The 19839-nt window shown below is 43.4% G+C and overlaps 1 protein-coding gene across 1 annotated transcript in view; it reads right to left on the bottom strand.

Moving 5' to 3' along the window:
• The window catches only part of AR (androgen receptor), a 184605-nt gene extending 165311 nt beyond the window's left edge, over window positions 1–19294 (bottom strand). The window contains exon 1 of the mRNA XM_064574170.1: window positions 16561–19294. Coding sequence (XP_064430240.1) covers window positions 16561–18122 — 1562 coding nt within the window. The 5' untranslated portion in view covers window positions 18123–19294. The remainder of the gene's footprint in view (window positions 1–16560) is intronic.
• Window positions 19295–19839: the final 545 nt, after the last annotated feature.

The raw sequence follows: 19839 nt of genomic DNA, 5'->3' as shown, positions 1-19839 counted from the left end.
CAGCTAGCTGTGTGGAAGCACAAGGATGAGAAGGGGGACAGTTCCACGCCATGGAAGGAGGCAAGTAAATTCCTGCCCAGTGATTTTTGTGGGGGAAAGGGGCCAATGTATGCAATGGAGTGACTGGTTTAGTGTAGGGGGCCTCAAACTCACCAAGGCCCCAGACACTGTACTGGGTCACTCTGTTCCCTGTGGAGGACCATGACCACTGGCTGAGGGGAAGGGTCTTTTCACTCTCCCTCTCTTCTCAGACCAGCTCAGTCTTGCTCTCTGAAACAAGCATCAACTAGTGAAAGATTTCAGCTGAGCTGAGGGAAGTAACTTAATAACTTGCATTACACCAAAGCAAATCACACTCTCTGTTATCTGCAATGACCTCACGCTTACATTCCAGTCAAAGCATTTTGGAGACTTGGAGCTTTAGTGGAGGGGAGGAACGGGCAGCAGGGGCCTGGGGAAAGGCCCATGCACTTCAGAGTCTGCTGTGCATTTTCCCAAGCTCTGCTTCACTGGTATGATAATCGTTAACAATAAAAAACAATACAACAACGATAATAGGTACTATTTATCAAGTTTTATTCTGGGCCAGGCACTGGTCAAAATTTTTTACACTCATTGTGTCACTCATCCTCACAGGAACCCAACAAAGGAAGTATTAGTATCTTCGTTTTAGAAACGAGGAAACCGAAACTAGGAAAGATTAAGTGGCCCAGAACACGCAGTTAATAATTGTCAGAGACAGGATTTAAACCAGGTCTGTCAGATGCCAAAGCCTATGCCTGAATCCCAACACATTATACTTTAGCCCTGACCCCAACCTCTCTCCCAAGAGCCCTCAGCCTTTTTGTTGTTCATTCAAAATCCCTAACTCTACAGGATACCTAAAATCATTGAGATGGGCATTGGGGAGTAATTGTTAGGAACCAACTGTGGAAATCACCTACTGTGAGTCCAAACCTCTGCCCTATATACATAGTCCCCCCCCACGAGTCCATCTTCTTTCTGAATGCATTCAATGAGGGTTAATTTACTACTTGTGTAACAACACTGCCAGTGGACAGAAAGGGTGTGATGAGTAAGGAGGGAACTAATATTTCAGCATCTACTAAGTGACATGCCCTTTATACAAGTTGCTTTATTTAATAAACACAGTGACACTGTGAGGAGAGCATTCCACAGATAAAGAGGCTGAAGCTCAGAGATGTTGAGTTACTCACCCAAGGTCATACAGTAAGTAAATGGCTGTGCCAGAACTGAAAGCCAGTTTTAATTCTGATTTCAGGGTTCTTTGTACTTTTCCTTAGTCCCTCCTCTATGAAGAACAAAAGCCTTTGGGGTAAGGAAGGCTCTCATCATTTGCCTGGGTCCCTGATCTGACAGGGATGGCAAATTCACATGCCTACAAGAGTCAAGCAAGTAACTTAAGTGAATAAAGCAGGTTGTTGGTGTGTGGGCAAACTGGAAAGTGCACACCCCATCTGGAGGAGCACTTGCTCCTTGCTTCTTGCCTAGTTTTTGCCATGGAGGAATATAGGCCCAGTATTGCCTGATCTTCATTCCCGAAGCTGGAAATATGATTTTTTTTTAAAAAGATTTTATTTATTTATTTGAGAGAGAGAGAGAGACAGAGAGAATGAGAGAGAGAGAGAGAACACGAGCGGGGGGAGGGGCAGGAGGAGAAGCAGGCTCCCTGCTGATCAGGGAGCCGTGGGGCTTGATCCCGGGACTCCAAGATCATGACCTGAGCCGAAGGCAGACGCTTAACCAACTGAGCCACCGGGGCGCCCCTGGAAATATGATTTTTTTATGTGAAATGCCACTGACTAATTTGATAAACATATATCCACACATGCAGGTGCGAAGAAAACACATCTGGCCCAGCTTCCCAACTTCTGATGTAGGGTGAAACTACTCTGAGAAAATGTTTTCTTTTTACTAAACTGCCATCTGTCCTCATTGGTTTTGCCCTCTGGGGTACTAGAGAAAAATATCTAGCTCCTTCATTCCATAACAGTCCTTCAGTTACATTGAGAGAATATTTAATGTCTACTGCTCCCTGACTCCCTTCCCACACCCAACCCGGCATCTCAGTTTCTCCACGCTTTACAAGAGGAGATGCCCCATGAACACTCGGTTGATTGCAAATATAGTCCTACCAGAATTTACCTGAGCAAGACTTTCACTTCCTTTATTCTGAATCTCATATTTCTATTAATGGGACTTATGATCCATCAGTTGTTTTTGGCAGTCACTTAATACTACTGACCGAGAATCACTTGATAAAAAAAAATATGGAATACCTTATGGAATACCTACTGTGTGCTAAGTGCTAAGCTATGTGTTTTGTATATCCTACACAAAGCTATCCATGAAATAATTTTTACCCTGAAAGAGGGTACAGTTTAGGAAGATATAGAAGACATGCACACAAATAATTATCATAATTTAAGGAACTAAGTACCATATCTATGGAGAAGGAAAAAAGGGTTACATCTAAAAGGCACAATTGCTGACTCTTGACTTGTACCAAACATCCATCATGTCATCTGATCTGCTCCTGACCTGAAACTTATAAACTAGAGATTTCTAGCCCTAGTTTACAGATGAGGAAAGTAAAGCCTACGTTCTTTCAACCATATTATGTCATAGAGATCACTCCTCAATGGGCTAGGGGATGAGAAATTTTATCTGGTAGGAGACTGTTTTTGAGCTAAGCTTAAAAGAATGGATGGTATTAAAATTGGGATAGCTTCAAGGCCAAAGGAATGATAGGAAAAACATCAAGTTCAAAGAATAAAGGAGTAAGGATGGTTTAAGGTGACAGGGACTAGATCCATCTGGCTGGAGCTGAAGATTTTTGTAAGGGAATTATAGGACCTGAGGCTGGAAAATAAGCCAGATCATGAAAATCCTTGAACACCAGACTTAAAGAATTTAGGCTTTAACCTATAAGCAAATGAGGAGTAGATGCAATTTCAAATGCCTATTATGTAACTGTGTAGCAAGGCTTCCTCTGTACTAAGTATTGGGAATAAAGAGATGAATTAGAATTTCAACCCTCAGGAAACTTATAGGCCAGTGGATGAAAGAATACTTATAATACTATAGATGACCTTTGAGAAGGTTAACCTGGAGGGATGAATACAGTATGAATCAGAGAGCAGCAGGGAGGACTAGAGAGAGCAGGCAAGAGGTCACTGCACTAATCCAGGTAAGAGGTGATGAGGATCTGACCTCAGGTAGAAGGAATGACTAAGAAGGCTTTGGGAAACAACAATACATCATTTCACTACACTAATTCCCCAAGACTGTAATGCAGCTTTTCCCAGACACTGCGGGGTCATCTCTGATGGGGAACTCTAACTTGGAAGAGTAGAAATATCCCGAAAGAAGAGCTCATCCTATTCAATTCCACATCTGACCTGGCATATTTTGAGCCAATCCAGCACCTCAGCAAGGTCCAGCAAGTATCCAAAGCAAACTACATACTATCTGAAAATATGAGCATGGTTACCATTTTCAGTCTAAAATTAGGTAGTTGATGACTGAAATATCTCTGTCTAATTTAGTCTTTTTTTTTTTTTAAAGGCTGATCAAACAGATTTTTCAAATGAACAATTGGAAACTCCCACAGAATACACACTTGTTAACCTTTGTATTTTTAAACAAAGATGAAAGAGAGGAAGAGTGGGCAGAGTAAACAGACCCAAAACATGTTTTGGACTCCTTTCTGCACTCAAACATCAAACATCAAGGGTTTCCATCTTTACTCTCAACTCTCGGTTTATGCGACCTCTTCAACCAGTTAGAAATTAGGTAATGCTTTCAGAAAGGTGACCCACTATGACAGGTTTGGAAGAATGCTTTCTCTTATGTCCTGCCAATTTTCAAAAGAAATAACTAAGTAGTTATCACTTATATGAGTGGTAAAATTGCACCTTCTTTTAAAAAAAATCTGGAGAGAAGCAGACTTTTGTAGTCGCCTCTTTCTATTTCCACAGTAACAAAAATGTTATCTGACAGCCACATTCAGCTCTTCCTAGGGATCCCGCACAACTCATTTGAGGCTAGAAGGACAAAAGTATGCATCTTGTTGTACTGTGAAGTTCTTTTTATTTAGGGCAAATTCCACAGGCTGACATTTTTTCCTGACATTTGTGTTCCATTTGTCCAGTGTCTGGAACAATATGGATTCTGATCATTTTCCCCATTCTCTGTCCAATCTTGCTGATGCATAAATAACAGGTGGGTTGATACAGAAAGAGGACTAGAAGGATACAAGTTAGTGTGAGAAGAGAGCCAGAGTGAGAGAATGCAAAGAAGTCTGGCAGTCTGGAGTCTCAAATTCAAGCTCTGGTTTTGCTACGCACTCACTATGTGACCTCTGGTAAGTACCTTTCCTCCTAAGAGCCCTTGAAAGAAGCAGGTGTATTGTAAGGATAAAAGCTACACAATGTTTGAAGCTCAGGCACTATGTTTTATATTTTAAAAAATTTAGTATGAGTAGTACCCCTTGCCCTGAATGTACTGGAAAAGAAAATAAGTTCTGTAGAGCTGAACTGCCCAGATTCTAGTATAGGCTCTTCCACTTAGTTGTTCTGTAACCTTGGTCAAATACGTTACTTAACTGTTCTGTGTCTGTTTCCTCACCAGTAACGCGGGAATAATAGTATCTACCTCAGAGAGTTATTTTGAGTATTAAATGAATTAACATATGTGAAACACCTGACTTCAGAAATTCAGCTATTTTATGTTTTCTTAACTTGCTAGCCCTCCTACTGAAGCAAGCACGGACGGAACTGCCCAAGTGTGTATTGGCTTTGAGATTTTCAACCACCTCAGTAACTCTAGGCCCTTTTCAATAACTTCTATAGTTCTGCTTTCCAAGTCCTATTATAAATGATCAACTTCATTCCACCACCTTCTTTGGGTCCCCCTCCACCTCCACTTTAATCCCCAGGCACTCAGCTGCTTGGTGAGGATCAGCAGACTGGAACAGAGGCAGTACACAATTAGGTCATCCCAGTAACCAGTCTTTTAGGATGGGAGCAGTAATGGCTGGCTCATCTGAGAAGCTGCTGGTTTTACACCGTGGTTAGAACCTTGTGGTTATAAGCCAGACTTCCTGGGTGTGCACACAAGCTCTGCTACTTCCCAGCTGTGTGACCTTTGGGCAAGTTATTTAACATCATTATAATATTTTGGTTTGATCGGAGGCAGCAGCCAATTTGTGTGGTGTCCTGGTTTTTTATTCACTACTTAGTTTAATTACCTGGTTTAAAGTGGGGGTAAGAAGAAAAGGCACACTCTCTACCCCAAATGAGGTTTCAGAATAACACTGAGAAAAGAAGTACTGAGTCGGGATCCAGGAGAACTGAATTTATGTTCTAACTCTATCGCCAGCCTGTTGTTTCACCCTGGGTAAGCCTCTACCCTCTCCTAGGCTTTCATCAAGTAAAAGGGGAGAGAGGAGAGGGCACCAAAGGCCTACATGATCTCTAATCAATCTTAATCTAATCTAATCTAATTAATCTAATTAATCCCAATTAATCTTGAAGAACAGGAAAGGTGAGGACACTGCGTGAAAAATGAGAGGAAGCCATCAGGATGTTCACCATACAAGTGAAGCTTTATAAATCCAAAATCAAGCTCTTGATTCCTACCTGCCTCACACAATAACTGCTCTTGCTTAACAATCTTCACCATCTCAGTAAATGGTAATCAGTTTTCAAATTGCTCAGATCGAAAGTCTGGCAATCAGCCTCGACTCCTCCCTTCTTCTCACAATGAATATCTAATCTGTCAGTAAATGCCATTGGCTCTACCATCAGAACACATCCAGAATCCAGCCACTTCTCATGTCTTCCACCAATACCACCCTGGTCTAAACCACCATCATCTCTCACCTAGATCACTGCGGTGGTCTCATCTCCCTGATTCCCCCTTGCTCCTCCAGTCTCTTCTGCACATAGTAAGTAAGCAAACAAGTGCATGTACTATCAAAAAGTGGTAGATGTTATGAAGAAGAAGGATTCTGTTAAAATAGAAGTCATATCACATTATTTCTCTGCTCAAAACCCTCCAATGAATCCCCATATCAGAGTAAAAACCAAAGTCCTAATGAAGACCTGTGATGCCCCTCATTAACTCTGATCTCATATGACTCTCCACTTACTTAAACTAGCCATACAGGCCTCCCTGCTGTCCTCCATCACAGCAAGTGAGCTCCTATTTCAGGCCCTTTGTACCGGGGGTTGCTTGTATCTGGAATAGTCTAACCCCAGGTAACTCTGTGGTTCGCTTCTTCATTTCCTTCCTGTCTCTGCTCAAGTATCACCTTCTCAGTAAGGCCTTCTCTGAGCAACAAATATAAAATAGTCTCTCCCACAGTGAATCTCTATCTCCCACAATCTGTTAAGCTGTTCTTCGTGACACTTACATCTCCTCTCACTACACTGTAAACTCCATAAAAGGAGGAATTTTTGTCTGCCTTGTTCATTGTTGTACCTTGGTGTCTATTATAGAAATTGGCAATATAATAAGTGCTCCATAAGTATTTGTTGAATAAATGCAGATTATAAAGTCAGATGGTAGGTTATTCGCACCGAGATCTCTTATACAAACCAATCCACCAAACTCAGTCTGGTGAGTAAATAAGAGACCCAAAAGCCTTACAAGCTTTACCAGTTTCTATTACTGATACCAATTAAGGTTCCTTTGCCTCTCTGAATCTCCGACTTCCTGAATATGACGTGAGAGAGATGTGGGATTTAAAAAAAAGGAACATTTGATTTGAGGAAGAAAGAGTGAGATGGAGATCCTAGCAGTGTCCCTTTGAAGCTGTTTGACTTTAGACATGTTACCTAACCTCTCTGACCACAGTATGTACAGTGGGAGTAACAATAGAATAACAGTATGAAGAGTATTATACCTAAAACCCGGCTACACGTACAGGGTAAGAAAAGAGGATGAAATGCAGGAATGGGATATGAAACTGATCCGTAAACTGTAAAGTACTACTGGAATATATCCAAGGTCACTGCTCCCAGCTTCACATTCAGAAAAAGGTATTAAGAAATCATTGTTACTAAAAATGGTTTTTTGCACTTTGGGAAGCGACATCCCAGATAAAAAACTAAGTACCACAATGACTTATTTATTGTCTGGTAGTAGGTGGCTCTGGCTCAAGTTAGCCTGTACAAAGGAGGCCAACCATTCCCAGGGAATTCCTGCTGCAGGACACTTGCAGTCCCCCTAGCGGCCAGATTGTGGGACTACACCTCCACAAGCAAAGAATCTACTCAACCCACAGAAAACAGAATCCATGATTAAAAGGGTGGGCCATTTCAAAAAGCTACATCATCTAATTCAACAAAGCCCTTATTAAAAAAAAAAAAGCTTTCATGTGCCCCTTACTCCCAGAATTGTTTGATCTGTACTTCCCACTTCCCTCCCCTCCCTTAACTAACACCCTGAAATCCCATTCATACAGAACCTCAAAGCTAGCCACCATGATCAATGGAAACCCTGAGAGCAGAATAATAATTCTTAAATTTAACCACCACACTAGATACCTTCATTGACTCTCACACCTAAAATAGGCCCATAAATCACCCTCAATTTTAATTAATTCCTCATATTATTACAGGTATCAAAACTTGTTCCCAGCATGTACAATAATATAACCAAAGAAACTGAGGAAGAAACTAGTAACTACTTTGACTGGGGTAGTACTTCTGAAAAAACAGAAATATATATTTCAACCCCTCACTCGTCATTACCTTTACAGAGGTACCACTTCCTGGTGTTTGAAATATCCATCAAGACCTATAATCTATTGCTAGAGTTCAATCATGTCCCCACTGAATCCATAAAGAATAAGAGGCAGCCACAGGTAATACTGCTGACCAAATTCAGCCCACACTGATCCATTTCTTTTTCAAATGCCTGCATTTTAAAAAAGCTGTGCCATACAATCCAGCATCTCTCATCATACTGGCATCACAGTGTTGCCATTCTGTTTTGTTTTTTGTTGTTGTTGATGTCGTTTTTTTAATGGTTATAAACTTATTGAGGGTAGTGATCTCAAGATTCTTCTGAATTGTGTCCTTTTTACCCTAACCTCCTCATAGCACACAGGTAGGCATACAGCAGGCGCTTAATGAAAAGTGGTTGATTGATGTGTACTTTTAAAAAAATCACTTTAATAGGGTCATTTGTAAAGACAGCCAGGTCATGATAGGACCTTTTGTTCAGTGGCCTGCCGTTTATGCACCATTATCAGGACACAATAACTGGAGCTAATTAGATACGACCCTTAGCCTAGAGTGTTAGTGAGGCCAAAGTTCAGTCCCTTTATAGGTAAATTGTATCTTTGCTTCATGGTTAGAGAGTCCATCCCCGAAAAGAAGCCCAAATCATATGAGAGTAAATGAACCATTTCCTCATCTAGAAATACACACCAGAAAGAGTGGTGGCATTTACTGTATCCAAAGGACAACACATAAAAACATAAAATTATGACTCCAGCTGTTTACACAAACCTAAACATAAGCCAGATATAGCTAGTTATTTCTTTGGCCTAGTTTGCATTTGTTACCTCTCCATGCTAGTTTTGTGTGTAGAAATTATTAATTCCTCATCTCCTTGCTAATAGTTTCCAAATCCAAATACTAAAAGGGGACTATTAACCACATAAACCTTATTAGGTTTCTTTCCTACTGTTCTCTAAAGATCTGATAATTTTAGAGGCATTCTTCTATTCATCCAGAATTCATACCAATTTCAATTTACAGCTAAAGAAAATTGAGAAGAGTGTCCCTATGTGGCCTTCATATAGGCTGAGACAGAGTATGCTTTAACTTTAGCACAGTGACAGGAACGTGCCTCTTAAGTCCCAGACATGTTCAGAACTCAGGTACTTTCAGCAAAGTTGCGGGATACAAGGTCAATATACAAAAATCAGTTCTATTGCTATATACTGGCAGGGAACAATTTAAATGGGATATAAAGAAAATGATTTCATTTATGATAGCATTAAAAATTAAAGTATTTAGGAATAAATCTAACAAAAGTACAAAATTTATACTCTTAAAACTACAGAACACTGTTGAGAAAGAGCTAAATAAATTAAAAAATCCCATGGTCGCAGATCAGAAGATTAAACATTGTTAAGATGGCAACACTCCCCAGATTGATCTACAGATTCAATGCAACCTATATCAGATTCTCAACTGGCTTCTTTGTAGAAATTGACAAACAAACTGATCCTAAAATTAATACAGAAATTCAAGGGACCCAGAAAGGCCAAAAGAACAATCTTAAAAAGAACAGAGTTGGAGGACTCACACTTCATCATTTCAAAACTTACCAAGCACCTACAGTAATTAAGACAGTGTGGTACTGCTAAAAGAGCAGTGGAATACAATTCAGAGTCTAGAAATAAAACTTCACATTTATAGTCAACTGATTTTATACAAAGGGTGCCAAGACAGTTAAATGAGGAAAGATTCCACAAATGGTGTTGTGATGACTACACCATTTGTTGGTAGCTCCATGCAAAAGAATGAAGTTAGACCCCTACTCACATCTTAGGAGTTATATAAAAACTGAAAATTGGTCAAAAACCTAAACTTAACAGTTAGGAAGGAAACGTAGATGTGACTCTTAGTGACCTTTGATTAGTCAAAGCCTTCTTATATATGACACCAAAATCACAAGCCACCTAATTAGAAAACAATAGATTGGACTTTATCAAAATTCAAAATGTTTGTGCTTCAATGGGTACCATTAAGAAAATGAAAAGACAATTCACAGAATGTGATAAATATTCACAAATTGTAATTTGTTACAGGACCTGTATCCAGAACACATTAAAAACTTTTGCAACTCAATAATAAAAAGACAAATAATCCAATTAAAAATGAACAAAGGTTCTGGATAGAGATTTTCCCAAAAAAGATATACAAACAGCCAATAAGGACATGAAAATATGGTCAATATTACTGGTCATTAAAGAAAGGCAAATGAAAAACCATTTTGAGATACCACTTCACACACACTAAGGACAACTATAATTAAAAAGACAGTAAGTACTGGCACGATGTAGAACCACTGGAACCCTCATATATTGCTGGTGAGATTGTAAACTGGTGCAGTCAGTTTGAGAGTTCCTCAAAGGGTCAAACAGAGAGTTACCATATGATCCTGAAACTCCATTCTTAGGTATGTACCCAAAAGAATTTAAAATATTATGTTCACACACCCACAAAAAATTTGTATGAATTTTCATAAATGTTCATAGCAGCATCAGTCGTAAAAGTCAAAGGTGGAAACTATAATGTTCAAGTGATGCATAGGTAGATAAAATGTGATACATCCATATAATGGAACATTATTTGGTTATAAAAAGGAATGAAGTATTGATACCTGCTTCAACATGGATGAACGTTGAAAGTATTATTCTATATGAAGGAAGCTAGTCACAAAAGATCACATATGGCATGATTCCATTTAAATGAAATGTTAAAATAAGCAAACCCATAGAGACCAAAAGTAGATTGGTGGTTGATAGTTGCTCAGTGTTTGGCGGGGTGGGGGGGGCGGGTGACGCTAGGTGATTGAAATATTTTAAAATAGTGGTGATGGTTTCCCAACTCTGAATATACTAATATACTAAAAACTTTTGAACTGCACACTCTTTTTTGAAATACTGTATTTATTTGAGAGAGAGAGAGAGAGTGAGCATGAGATGGGGCAGGGGCAGAGGGAGAAGCAGGTTCCCCACGGAGCAGGGACCCCATATGGGGCTGGATCCCAGGACCCCGGGATCATGACCTGAGCCGAAGGCAGACGCTTAACCCACAGCCACCCAGGCATCCTGAACTGCACACTTTTAATGGATGAAAATGAATTATGTTTCACCAAAGCTGTTATTAAAAAAAATAGAATAAAACTCAAGTACTACCTGATCTAAATTGGCAGCATGCTCAGGTAACCAGCACTTTAGAGCTATAAGCTTATCTGGATGAGCCACTCTCAACCCTAATGTGACCTGCAGGTTGGCAGCAGGAAATGGTTTAAGAGAGAAAGGGTGGCAGCATCCATGAGTGTGCAAGGAATTGTGCCTAATTCACAGTCCTATCATTTCCAGCAATAGCCACTGACAGTAGCGCTTACTGAGCACCAATCTAAAACATCTATCGGGTGGGAAGCTGGTAGAAAAAAAGCTGGGAAGTGCTGCTCTAGAGAGGTTTTTCCACATGGTAAACAAATGTAATAGAAAACTCAACTATTTCTATACCCTCAATTAGCAAAGGGTTGTTCGTTTGCTAAGCATCCTCTTGGCCTACTCAAACTTATGCTTTAGCCAGTAAACTATAAGACACTGGGTCTTTTCTTTGAAAAGGGTGCTCTAAATGCAAGATTTCATAATTCTCTTCAATATGACAAATGCCAACCCATACTGGTAACTGTAGTTACATTACAAGCAATGAAAAAAAAAAAAAGGTCAGCTTTGTGTTTAAGATGATGATAACTTAACTCTGAATTCAACATTTCAGAACTTGATGGAATGCTGGTAGGGGAAGTCTGAGGTAGAACAGTTTCTTCAATATCTTTCTTTGTTTTCAAATGATTACTTTACATAGCATCAGCATATTTATTAGCCCAGCCAGACACTTTGAACAAGCATCCTCACACACAGATTTAGGTATTGCTTATGAAAGTGTGGTGGAGGTCTGACCCAGCACAGTCTCAGTGAGGGTCCGGTTATTTTCAGGCTTTGAGAAAAGGTTGCCAAAATGGCCAGTAAACAGAGACAGAGATCAAAAGAGAGAGACAGAGGCCGGGCTGGCAAAATATTTCATTAAATCACCAAGGCCTCAAGCCATCTAGTTTAGTTCCCTCAGCAACTGTTGAATCAGGCTCTAACCTGAGGCTAAAAAAGTCCAGCTATTAATTTTGCAATCCCCTCAAGTCATCTAGCCCTAAGAGAGGGGTTGGCATTGATCTGATCGGTTACTTTCCAGATTTAAAAAAAAAAAAAAATCTTTAGGAGCATGCCACAGGTGTAATGAGGAAAATATCCCGAAAAGTAGAAAGAAATGTCTATGTTTCCATTTAGTTAAAAACATGAAAAGAGAGAAATGAAAGAAAATCCGGGACAGGCAGCACTTGAAGAAGCTGCAGACAAAGAGAAAATGGTGGAGGTAGGGGGTGGGGAGAAGTTTCCTTTTCCCTCTCTGACCAACCTCACAAAACTTGATTTTTGTTTGCTTTTCATTTTTCAGAATCATGATTTCAGGTTTGGTTATAAAATAAGTCCCTTGCTTGCCACTCCCAGCCTACATTCTGTTCCCTGTGTGAGCAGACTTCCAAATGAAACTGGTGGTCTCTGTACCACCATGGGGAAAAAAAATAACAAAAGTGTCCAGGTTCCTAACTCCAACTCATAATCCCACCAAGAGCAGTCACAGTACAAGTACGAGTCAGAATCCTAAGGATTCATTGTTTTAAATGTGTATATGTACACCACAGGAGAAAATTATTACAGGGAAGAAAAACACTTAAAAAAAGAAAATTTAATGTGCCAGCAAATTCAATATATTATATCAAAGTTTACAACTCAAAGAATGAAACTCTGATGAGGTAAAATTAGCCCTGGCAAGAAAGTGCCCCAAAGTGACCCTGCAATTGGAAGGCTACAAGCTTCTTAGAAAATATCTTTTACTGATGTTAACCTTTGGCCGAGCTAAAAGAGATACTCTGTGGACAACAAAGAGGAGCCTTCCATCAGTACATCTTGCACATATTTCCAAATGGGGTCCCACCCAGTGTGGCTACTTGATCCTCTGGTTCTGATCACTGGTACTCAAACATAACTCACTAGTTATTTGCTGACAATGGAGAAAGGATGCTTCTTTCCAACATACTGACTCTCAAGGACTATGGACAGAAAGCGTCAGACTATCTCGGTCCCAAAGCAAAATTCTGCGTTAGGAAAAAAAAAAAACAAAAAAAACGCTCCTTGCAAAATAGTCATAAAAACTTGTTTGATAACTAAAGAGGGAAGAGGAGATGGAAAGGGGATTAATAAAATGCCTTCTTTTTAAATAACTAAGAGGGGAAAAAGCAGGATTTGCCAATCTCAAAGCACTACAAAAATACTACCTATTATAAAGATCAGAATAAATTACCAAGAGAAAAATTCTTTTTGCATCCAGATAATTAATCTAAATCCCAACTCTTATTCTGGCACTTGCTTCCTTGGGCCTCAGCTCCCAAGAATATTTTTTCATATTATTGTGCTGCTTGCTGGAATATAAAAGGTCTTACTTCTGGCAAGTGGGCAGGTGGTCAATTAACAAAGTTGTAGTCTTGTTTGATCTCTGAAAGAAGACAGCTCAATTAAATATCATCAGGGTTGTACAGAAGCCCCATCACTTTTTATTCTTCCTTCTGTTCAAAGCACATGCTAAATTAAGTTGTTGTTGTTGTGGGGGGTTGTTGTTGTTTTTAAAGGACCACCTTCAGTTTCTCTCCTTCCACCTCTCTCCTTTGAGCAGAAACATTGAAGATGTGTAAGAATATAGTTATTCCAAAAGTTACTAAAGTTAACCCCCCCCCAATTAACTAATGTGTATGAACACACACACACACTTGGGAAAGGAGGAATCCGACATTATTGGAAGCCTCTAGAATTTTTAGATTTTTAACTCAAATTTAGCACATAATGCATGCAATACAGACAGGGTGGAAGCTCTGGCTTTGGCTTAAAAAAATCCCTTGCCTTTCACCAGATTGTGCCCCAACAAAGTGAGGGAAAGAAAGATAAAGTAAGAAAATGTCAACTTTTAGACTGGGGTTGGTCGCATTTTGATGAAATTGATAAATTTTCAAAAAACTGACTCAACGATTTTCTATATCCTAGAAATGAAAATCCTTTGTCAACCCACAAGACAGGAATGCCAGTTTTCCCTTTCACTAGACTCTCATAGCCAGTGCTGCAACCACAAACCAGGGAAGATTAATAATCTTTTACTTTCTTTGGGTACTGTTAAATTCTCACTAGTTAAGGTCATTAATTTAAGCAGGTCTTTCTAACAGAGAAATTTTCCCACTAAGACCTGGGATAAAATAACCTAGCTTACTGCACACCTCATGGGAAGAACTTTTTGCTTTCTATATCTACTTCCTGAAATTCTCAGGTTATATTTTCAAAGAAACACATCCCTTGGGGCGCCTGAGTGGCTCAGTCATTAAGCGTCTGCCTTCGGCTCAGGCTGTGTCTCTCTCTGTCAAATAAATAAATAAAATCTTCAAAAAAAGAAACCCATCCCTTAACAAAGATGTGGAATTGCTCATTTCCTCCCTATTAACTGAGCTAGTTGTTGGGGAGGGTGTGCGGAAGAGAAAAGGTTCCAGTTTAATATCATGGTTATGTCAAGAAGCACCTGAGACATCCCCATCCCTCAAAAAAGTTCACAGAACTGACTAGCAACAACCCTAGGGGAAAAAAATTAACCCTACCAAGTAAATCTGTTCTTATAAAACAAAGAAAAATTCCACGGTATAACCACATTGCAAAAATACTTTTTTAAAAACCAAACTAACTGGAAAACATTTTGATGATATAAATAAACCCTTTGAAAATCCTGTAAGCTAAACACTTAAAATCTAATACTAGGATGTGAAGGCTGGTAAGAAGCTGTTTCTTCAATAGCCCAAAAAATAATACTTTATGAAATCCTATCCTTCTCGTTCTGTCCTAACACTGTTCTATCAACCTTCCAAGAACAAAAGCATCAGTGAAAGGAGGCAAATTGTTGGGTTTAAGTCGCCAAAGATGCTAAGGCTAACAAAGAAATTTTGGAAAAGTCACAGATAAAACAAAACAGCTAAAGCAAAACGTAACAAGACACAACTCCAAGGGAACATAAGTACCCAGCACACCTGAGGAGTTAGTTCCTTGGTCAGTATTCCCTCCCTCATGGAGATAAACTAGTATCTTTGTTGGGGTGGGGAGGGGGCAGAATCTTCAACATGATCTCCAAGAAGCTCAACAAATGTAGGAAGAATTTTTAATAAGCAAGGTGAAATTGACCACCACTTTTCTCATGTCCTAATTAAAACTCATGGGCAAAATTATGGCTCATAGGTCCCTAACAGTTCTTAACTAAGTTTGTTAGAGGTAGCAGCTCATGTTTTAAAATGCAAGCACGTCTAATATAACACTGTATGTCAACTATACTTTAATAAAAAAAAATGCAAGCATATTCTTAAAATGAAGGAATATATTGAAGAGCCTCACTCCTCCCTCCCAAAAGCAATTTCTGAGCACACTGGAATAGCAGGAAATTCTTTAAAAAAAATTTCCAACACTTTGTAAGTCAGACTCAAGCCTGGCTAAATTATTCATTAAAAGAACATTATCCTCTTTTATGGATCTGATGCAAACTTGAAGTAGGGGACTGTGGATCTGCTGTACTCCATAGAGAAAATAAACTCTTTACAAGAGAAGACCGATCCAAGCAGCTACGTCCAGTATGGTCAACCTGTGAGAGCAAATACTGCCCAGTGTTTACCAAGAAAGTTGTCCTCTACCTTTGCCTGCTCTACTCCTGCCTGGCTGGATTCTCTCTGCTGACTTCCAACTCTGGGGCAACTCCTCAGTTGTTGCCAGGGAAGGAATTTCACCCTGTCTTCACACAGCGTCCCTCAGAACCCAGAGAACTCAGACCTTCTTTCCCTAATCCGGCACCTCCATTTTATGTCTTTGGAGGAGGCGAACTGAGAAAAGTTTGGGCCAGTCTTTTTGCCTTTAACCTGCCAAGACAGGCCACAGGCTGGAGGGCAAACCCTAACACACTCTAAGAGGTGAAACTGCCCATATTTCCTGTCTAGGTTCTCGGATTTGGGAAGAGGGATGAGAAAAAGTACTGGAGGACTTAGGAGCTTTATTTCTGAACGTGGCTCTTACTACTGGATTTAAGTTTGGAGCCTTTGGGACATAGAGCACCATGAGGTACTCAGGATTTTAAGAGGCTGGAGATGGGGGAAGTGTTATTAAGGTATCTGGAAGGGCACACTCCAGCACCCAGGGCTCTCAGTGGTGGGGACTGGTGCACACAGTGGGGGTTCTGAACACAAGGGTCTTATCTTTGGCAGGCTAGGAGTACCCAGAAGGCTCCAGATTCAGGACGGCCCTTTTTTTTTTTTTTTTTTTTTTTTTTTTTTTTTTTTAAGATTTTATTTATTTATTTGAGAGAGAGAATGAGACAGGGAGAGAGAGCATGAGATGGGGGAGGATCAGAGGGAGAAGCAGACTCCCTGCGGAGCAGGGAGCCTGATGCGGGACTCGATCCCGGGACTCCAGGATCATGACCTGAGCCGAAGGCAGTTGCTTAACCAACTGAGCCACCCAGGCGCCCCAGGACGGCCCTTTTTATGGAACACTGTTGAGCTCTTGCAGGGGTAGAGTGTTCCCGCAGGTAGGAGAGGAGAGATACCCCAGAACGCCGACTAACTCTACATTCAAAGACATGTCTAGGAGAAACTTACCGCATGTCCCCATACGGTCCGGAGTAGCTCTCCATCCAGGGGCCCATCTCGCTTTTGACACAACTGGGACTCGGATAGGGCACTCTGCTCACCACACCGCCGGGATACCACACATCAGGTGGAGGGAAGTCACCTTCCTGGCCTGCCAGCCCCTGAGGTGGCCGAGTGTAGCCATAGGGGGCTACAGACCCTGCCTCACCAGCGCTGCCGCCTCCGCTCCCGCCGCAGGGCCCGTACAGCTGGCCTTCTTCTGCTGTGAAGAGAGTGTGCCAGGAAGAGGAGGCGGTGGCCGAGGGTGAGCCTGAGCTGGGTCCCACTGCACCCCCGCCATGCAGGCTCGCCAGATCCCCATAACGGCATTGTGCCGCTGCAGCCGCCCAGGCGCTGCCATAGTCCAGCGGGTTTTCCAGCTTGATACGGGTGTGAGGATGGGGAGGTGGCGGAGGGGGCGGCGGCCCGGCTAGGGCGAGCGGAAAGTTGTAGTAGTCGCGACTCTGATAAGCTGCCGCTTCATCTAGTGCTCCAGACTTGTAGAGAGAAAGGGTGGATGGCAGCTCAAGTGTTCCGGAGCCCCCTGCTTCACCGCTGCCCGAACAACCCAGGCTGTCGCCATCCAATCCTTTCGCATAACCTGCCTTGAAAGGGGAATACTCAGCAGTTACTTCGGTGCCCTTGCCTGGCCCGTCATCCAGCAGAGAACCTTTGCATTCGGCCAGCGGGGCGCAAGGACGTACAGCGGGTGGACCTCCCAGGAGCGGGGCGTACATGCAATCCCCCCGAAGCTGTTCCCCAGGACTCAGATGCTCCAACGCCTCCACACCCAAGCCCATGGACACCGACACTGCCTTACACAACTCCTTGGCGCTGTCCGAGATGGTCGAACTGCCCCCTAGGTAACTGTCCTTGGAGGAGGTGGGAGCACCAGCGGCCTCCCTCGCTCTCCCGCTGCTGCTACCTTCCGATACTACTACCTCCTGCTGCTGCTGCTGAAGGAGTTGCATGGTGCCGGCCTCGCTCAGGATGTCTTTAAGATCGGTGGAACAGCTACCTAAGCCCGGGAAAGTGGGGCCCAGCAGGGACAACGTGGATGGGACAGCTGAGTCATCCTCGTCCGGTGGTGCTGGCTGCTGCTGCTGCAGCCCCTTGCCGGTGGCTGAAGCCACTCCAGGCTCTGGAACGCAGCCGGTCTCCGGATGGCCCTTGGGGGCTGGCTGCTGTCCTTCGTCCAGGGCCAGGTAGCTTGTGGGGCCTCTGCTCTGGGCTTGGGGAGAGCCATCGTCACCCTGATGCCGCTGCTGCTGCTGCTGCTGCTGCTGCCGAGGACTGATCTCCTGCGGCGACTGCTGCTGGTGCTGCTGCTGCTGCTGCTGGGGCTGCTGCTGCTGCTGCTGCTGCTGCTGCAAACGGGCGCCGGGAGGTGCTGCGCTCGCTGCCTCAGGGTGCCGGGGGCCCGGGTTCTGGATCACTTCGCGCACGCTCTGGAACAGGTTCTGGAAAGCTCCTCGATAGGTTTTGGACGGCGGCCGGGGGTAAACCCTCCCTAACCCTAACTGTACCTCCATCCTTGAGCTTGGCTGACTCTTCCGCCTAATTCCTTTATTCCGCTTCCCCTTCTCTAGCTGAGAAGAGTTCAACAGGCTGCGATGCGGTAGTCACTGCAGCTAATTGCCTACCTGCGGGAAGCTCCTGGGAAGGAAACTTGCAGGAATAACCACGCAACAGCACTCTGACAGCCTCGAAGTCTCCTGCCCAGGAAAACACGCGCTGGACACGATCTGCCCTGCTAGGCTCACAGTCTGTTCCTGAAATCTTGGGAGGGTTGAGTCAAAAGATGCCCAAGTCTTGAAGGAAACAAAACAAAAACAAGGAAAACCCTCTGCCTTCCAAATTCAGTGTCCACTGAAGCAGGTGCAAATAGGAACCGGGTTATTCTCTTTTTGTTTTATTTTGGGTTTGGAGGTTTGTTTTGTTTGGTTCGGTTGTTTTTGCTTTTGTTTTTAATTGTCTACTGAAGCCCTCACTGCCCCCTGCCCTTTCATTGTTTGGTCTCTGGCCCTGCAAACTGAGGGCGCGGAGGGCGGGGGTGGGGGGGAATGTAGCTGCTGCGTGCAGGAGATGGAAAGGGAATGAGGGGAACCTGGGGGCCAGCCCCGCGTACCGCCTAACTACCCGGGTCCCAGCTGCAGTGCTGAAGCGGCTCGCTGGTCGCCCGGCTCCCCAGAGCCGTCTTTGCAGTGTGCAGCTAGCTCGCCTGTTCGCAGCCAAAGGGAGTTACCTCTCTGCAAACTCGGGCTGGCCGCGCTGGGCCGACTGGGGCGGGGGTAGGGGGACGGGCAGAGAGGAGCGGGCCGAGGCAGCAACAGGAGAGGAGACACAGGGCGGGGAGTGGGGTGGAGGGGAAGAGGACAAAGGCAGTCGTCAGTCCTACCCGGCACTTTCCTCGCTTCCTCCGAGTCTCTAGCTGCTTTTGAAAACTTCACCGAAGAGGAAAGGGCAGCTCTGGGGCGGCGGCTTCAAGCCACCGCGCTGCAAGAAGCGTTCGCTGTCGCCGGAGCCCAGCTGGGGTTGACGCGGTACGTCCCTTCAGCTCCTGTCCCGCACTGGAGCGGCTAGCTCCGTCGCTTTCCTCTGTTGCCTCCTCTGCCTCCTCTGCCTCCCGGTTTGCTCGGGACCCTCCAGCTCTCCCAGAACGCTGGCTCCCTGGGATCTCGGAAGGGGCGCTGGGAGGTGGAGAGCAAATGCAACAGTTTGCTAGTCGGGTCCCGCCCCCGCCGGGCCGGCCTCCTTGCCTTCCCACCTCCTTTCTCCCTCCCCTTTCATTTTCTCCCCTCCCCTCACGGCGCGCTAACGCCGGGTGGCTTTGGAGAAATGAGTGCTGGCGCAGCGTGGGTGAAGGCAGGAGTGGATTGCTGTAGCCCAGGAGAGCCCTAGCTCCCTGAATACCTCTTACTTTCCGGGACCAGGCTTGAGGTGCCAGAGCTGAAGCTTTAACCCGGAGCTTTATTTTGAAGACAGGGCTAAGCGGAGCTCCCGAAGGCCAGCCCTTGCAGATTTGGTTCCGAAGTCCAATCTCAAAACAGACTCTGCTTGTGTGTGAGGGAGAAGGGAGTAGGTAGGGGCGATAGGAGTACCAGTGCGTCAGGAGAGGGACTATATGTTCAAAAGCAGACAGAAGCACAGACGGGAGGGTCTCCTACAAACTGAGGAAGGAGCTATGGCCAAGGCAGCTGATACTTGCTGAAACCTTTCAAATTTCTCCGTAGGGGTAGACTGGGCCTT

The sequence above is a fragment of the Mirounga angustirostris genome, unplaced genomic scaffold, assembly GCF_029215605.1.
Source record: "Mirounga angustirostris isolate CCGP_5_RB_7025 unplaced genomic scaffold, mMirAng1.0.hap1 SCAF_11, whole genome shotgun sequence".
In the NCBI taxonomy this organism is placed as follows: Eukaryota; Metazoa; Chordata; class Mammalia; order Carnivora; family Phocidae; genus Mirounga; species Mirounga angustirostris.
This window is presented reverse-complemented; position numbering and strand designations above follow the sequence as displayed.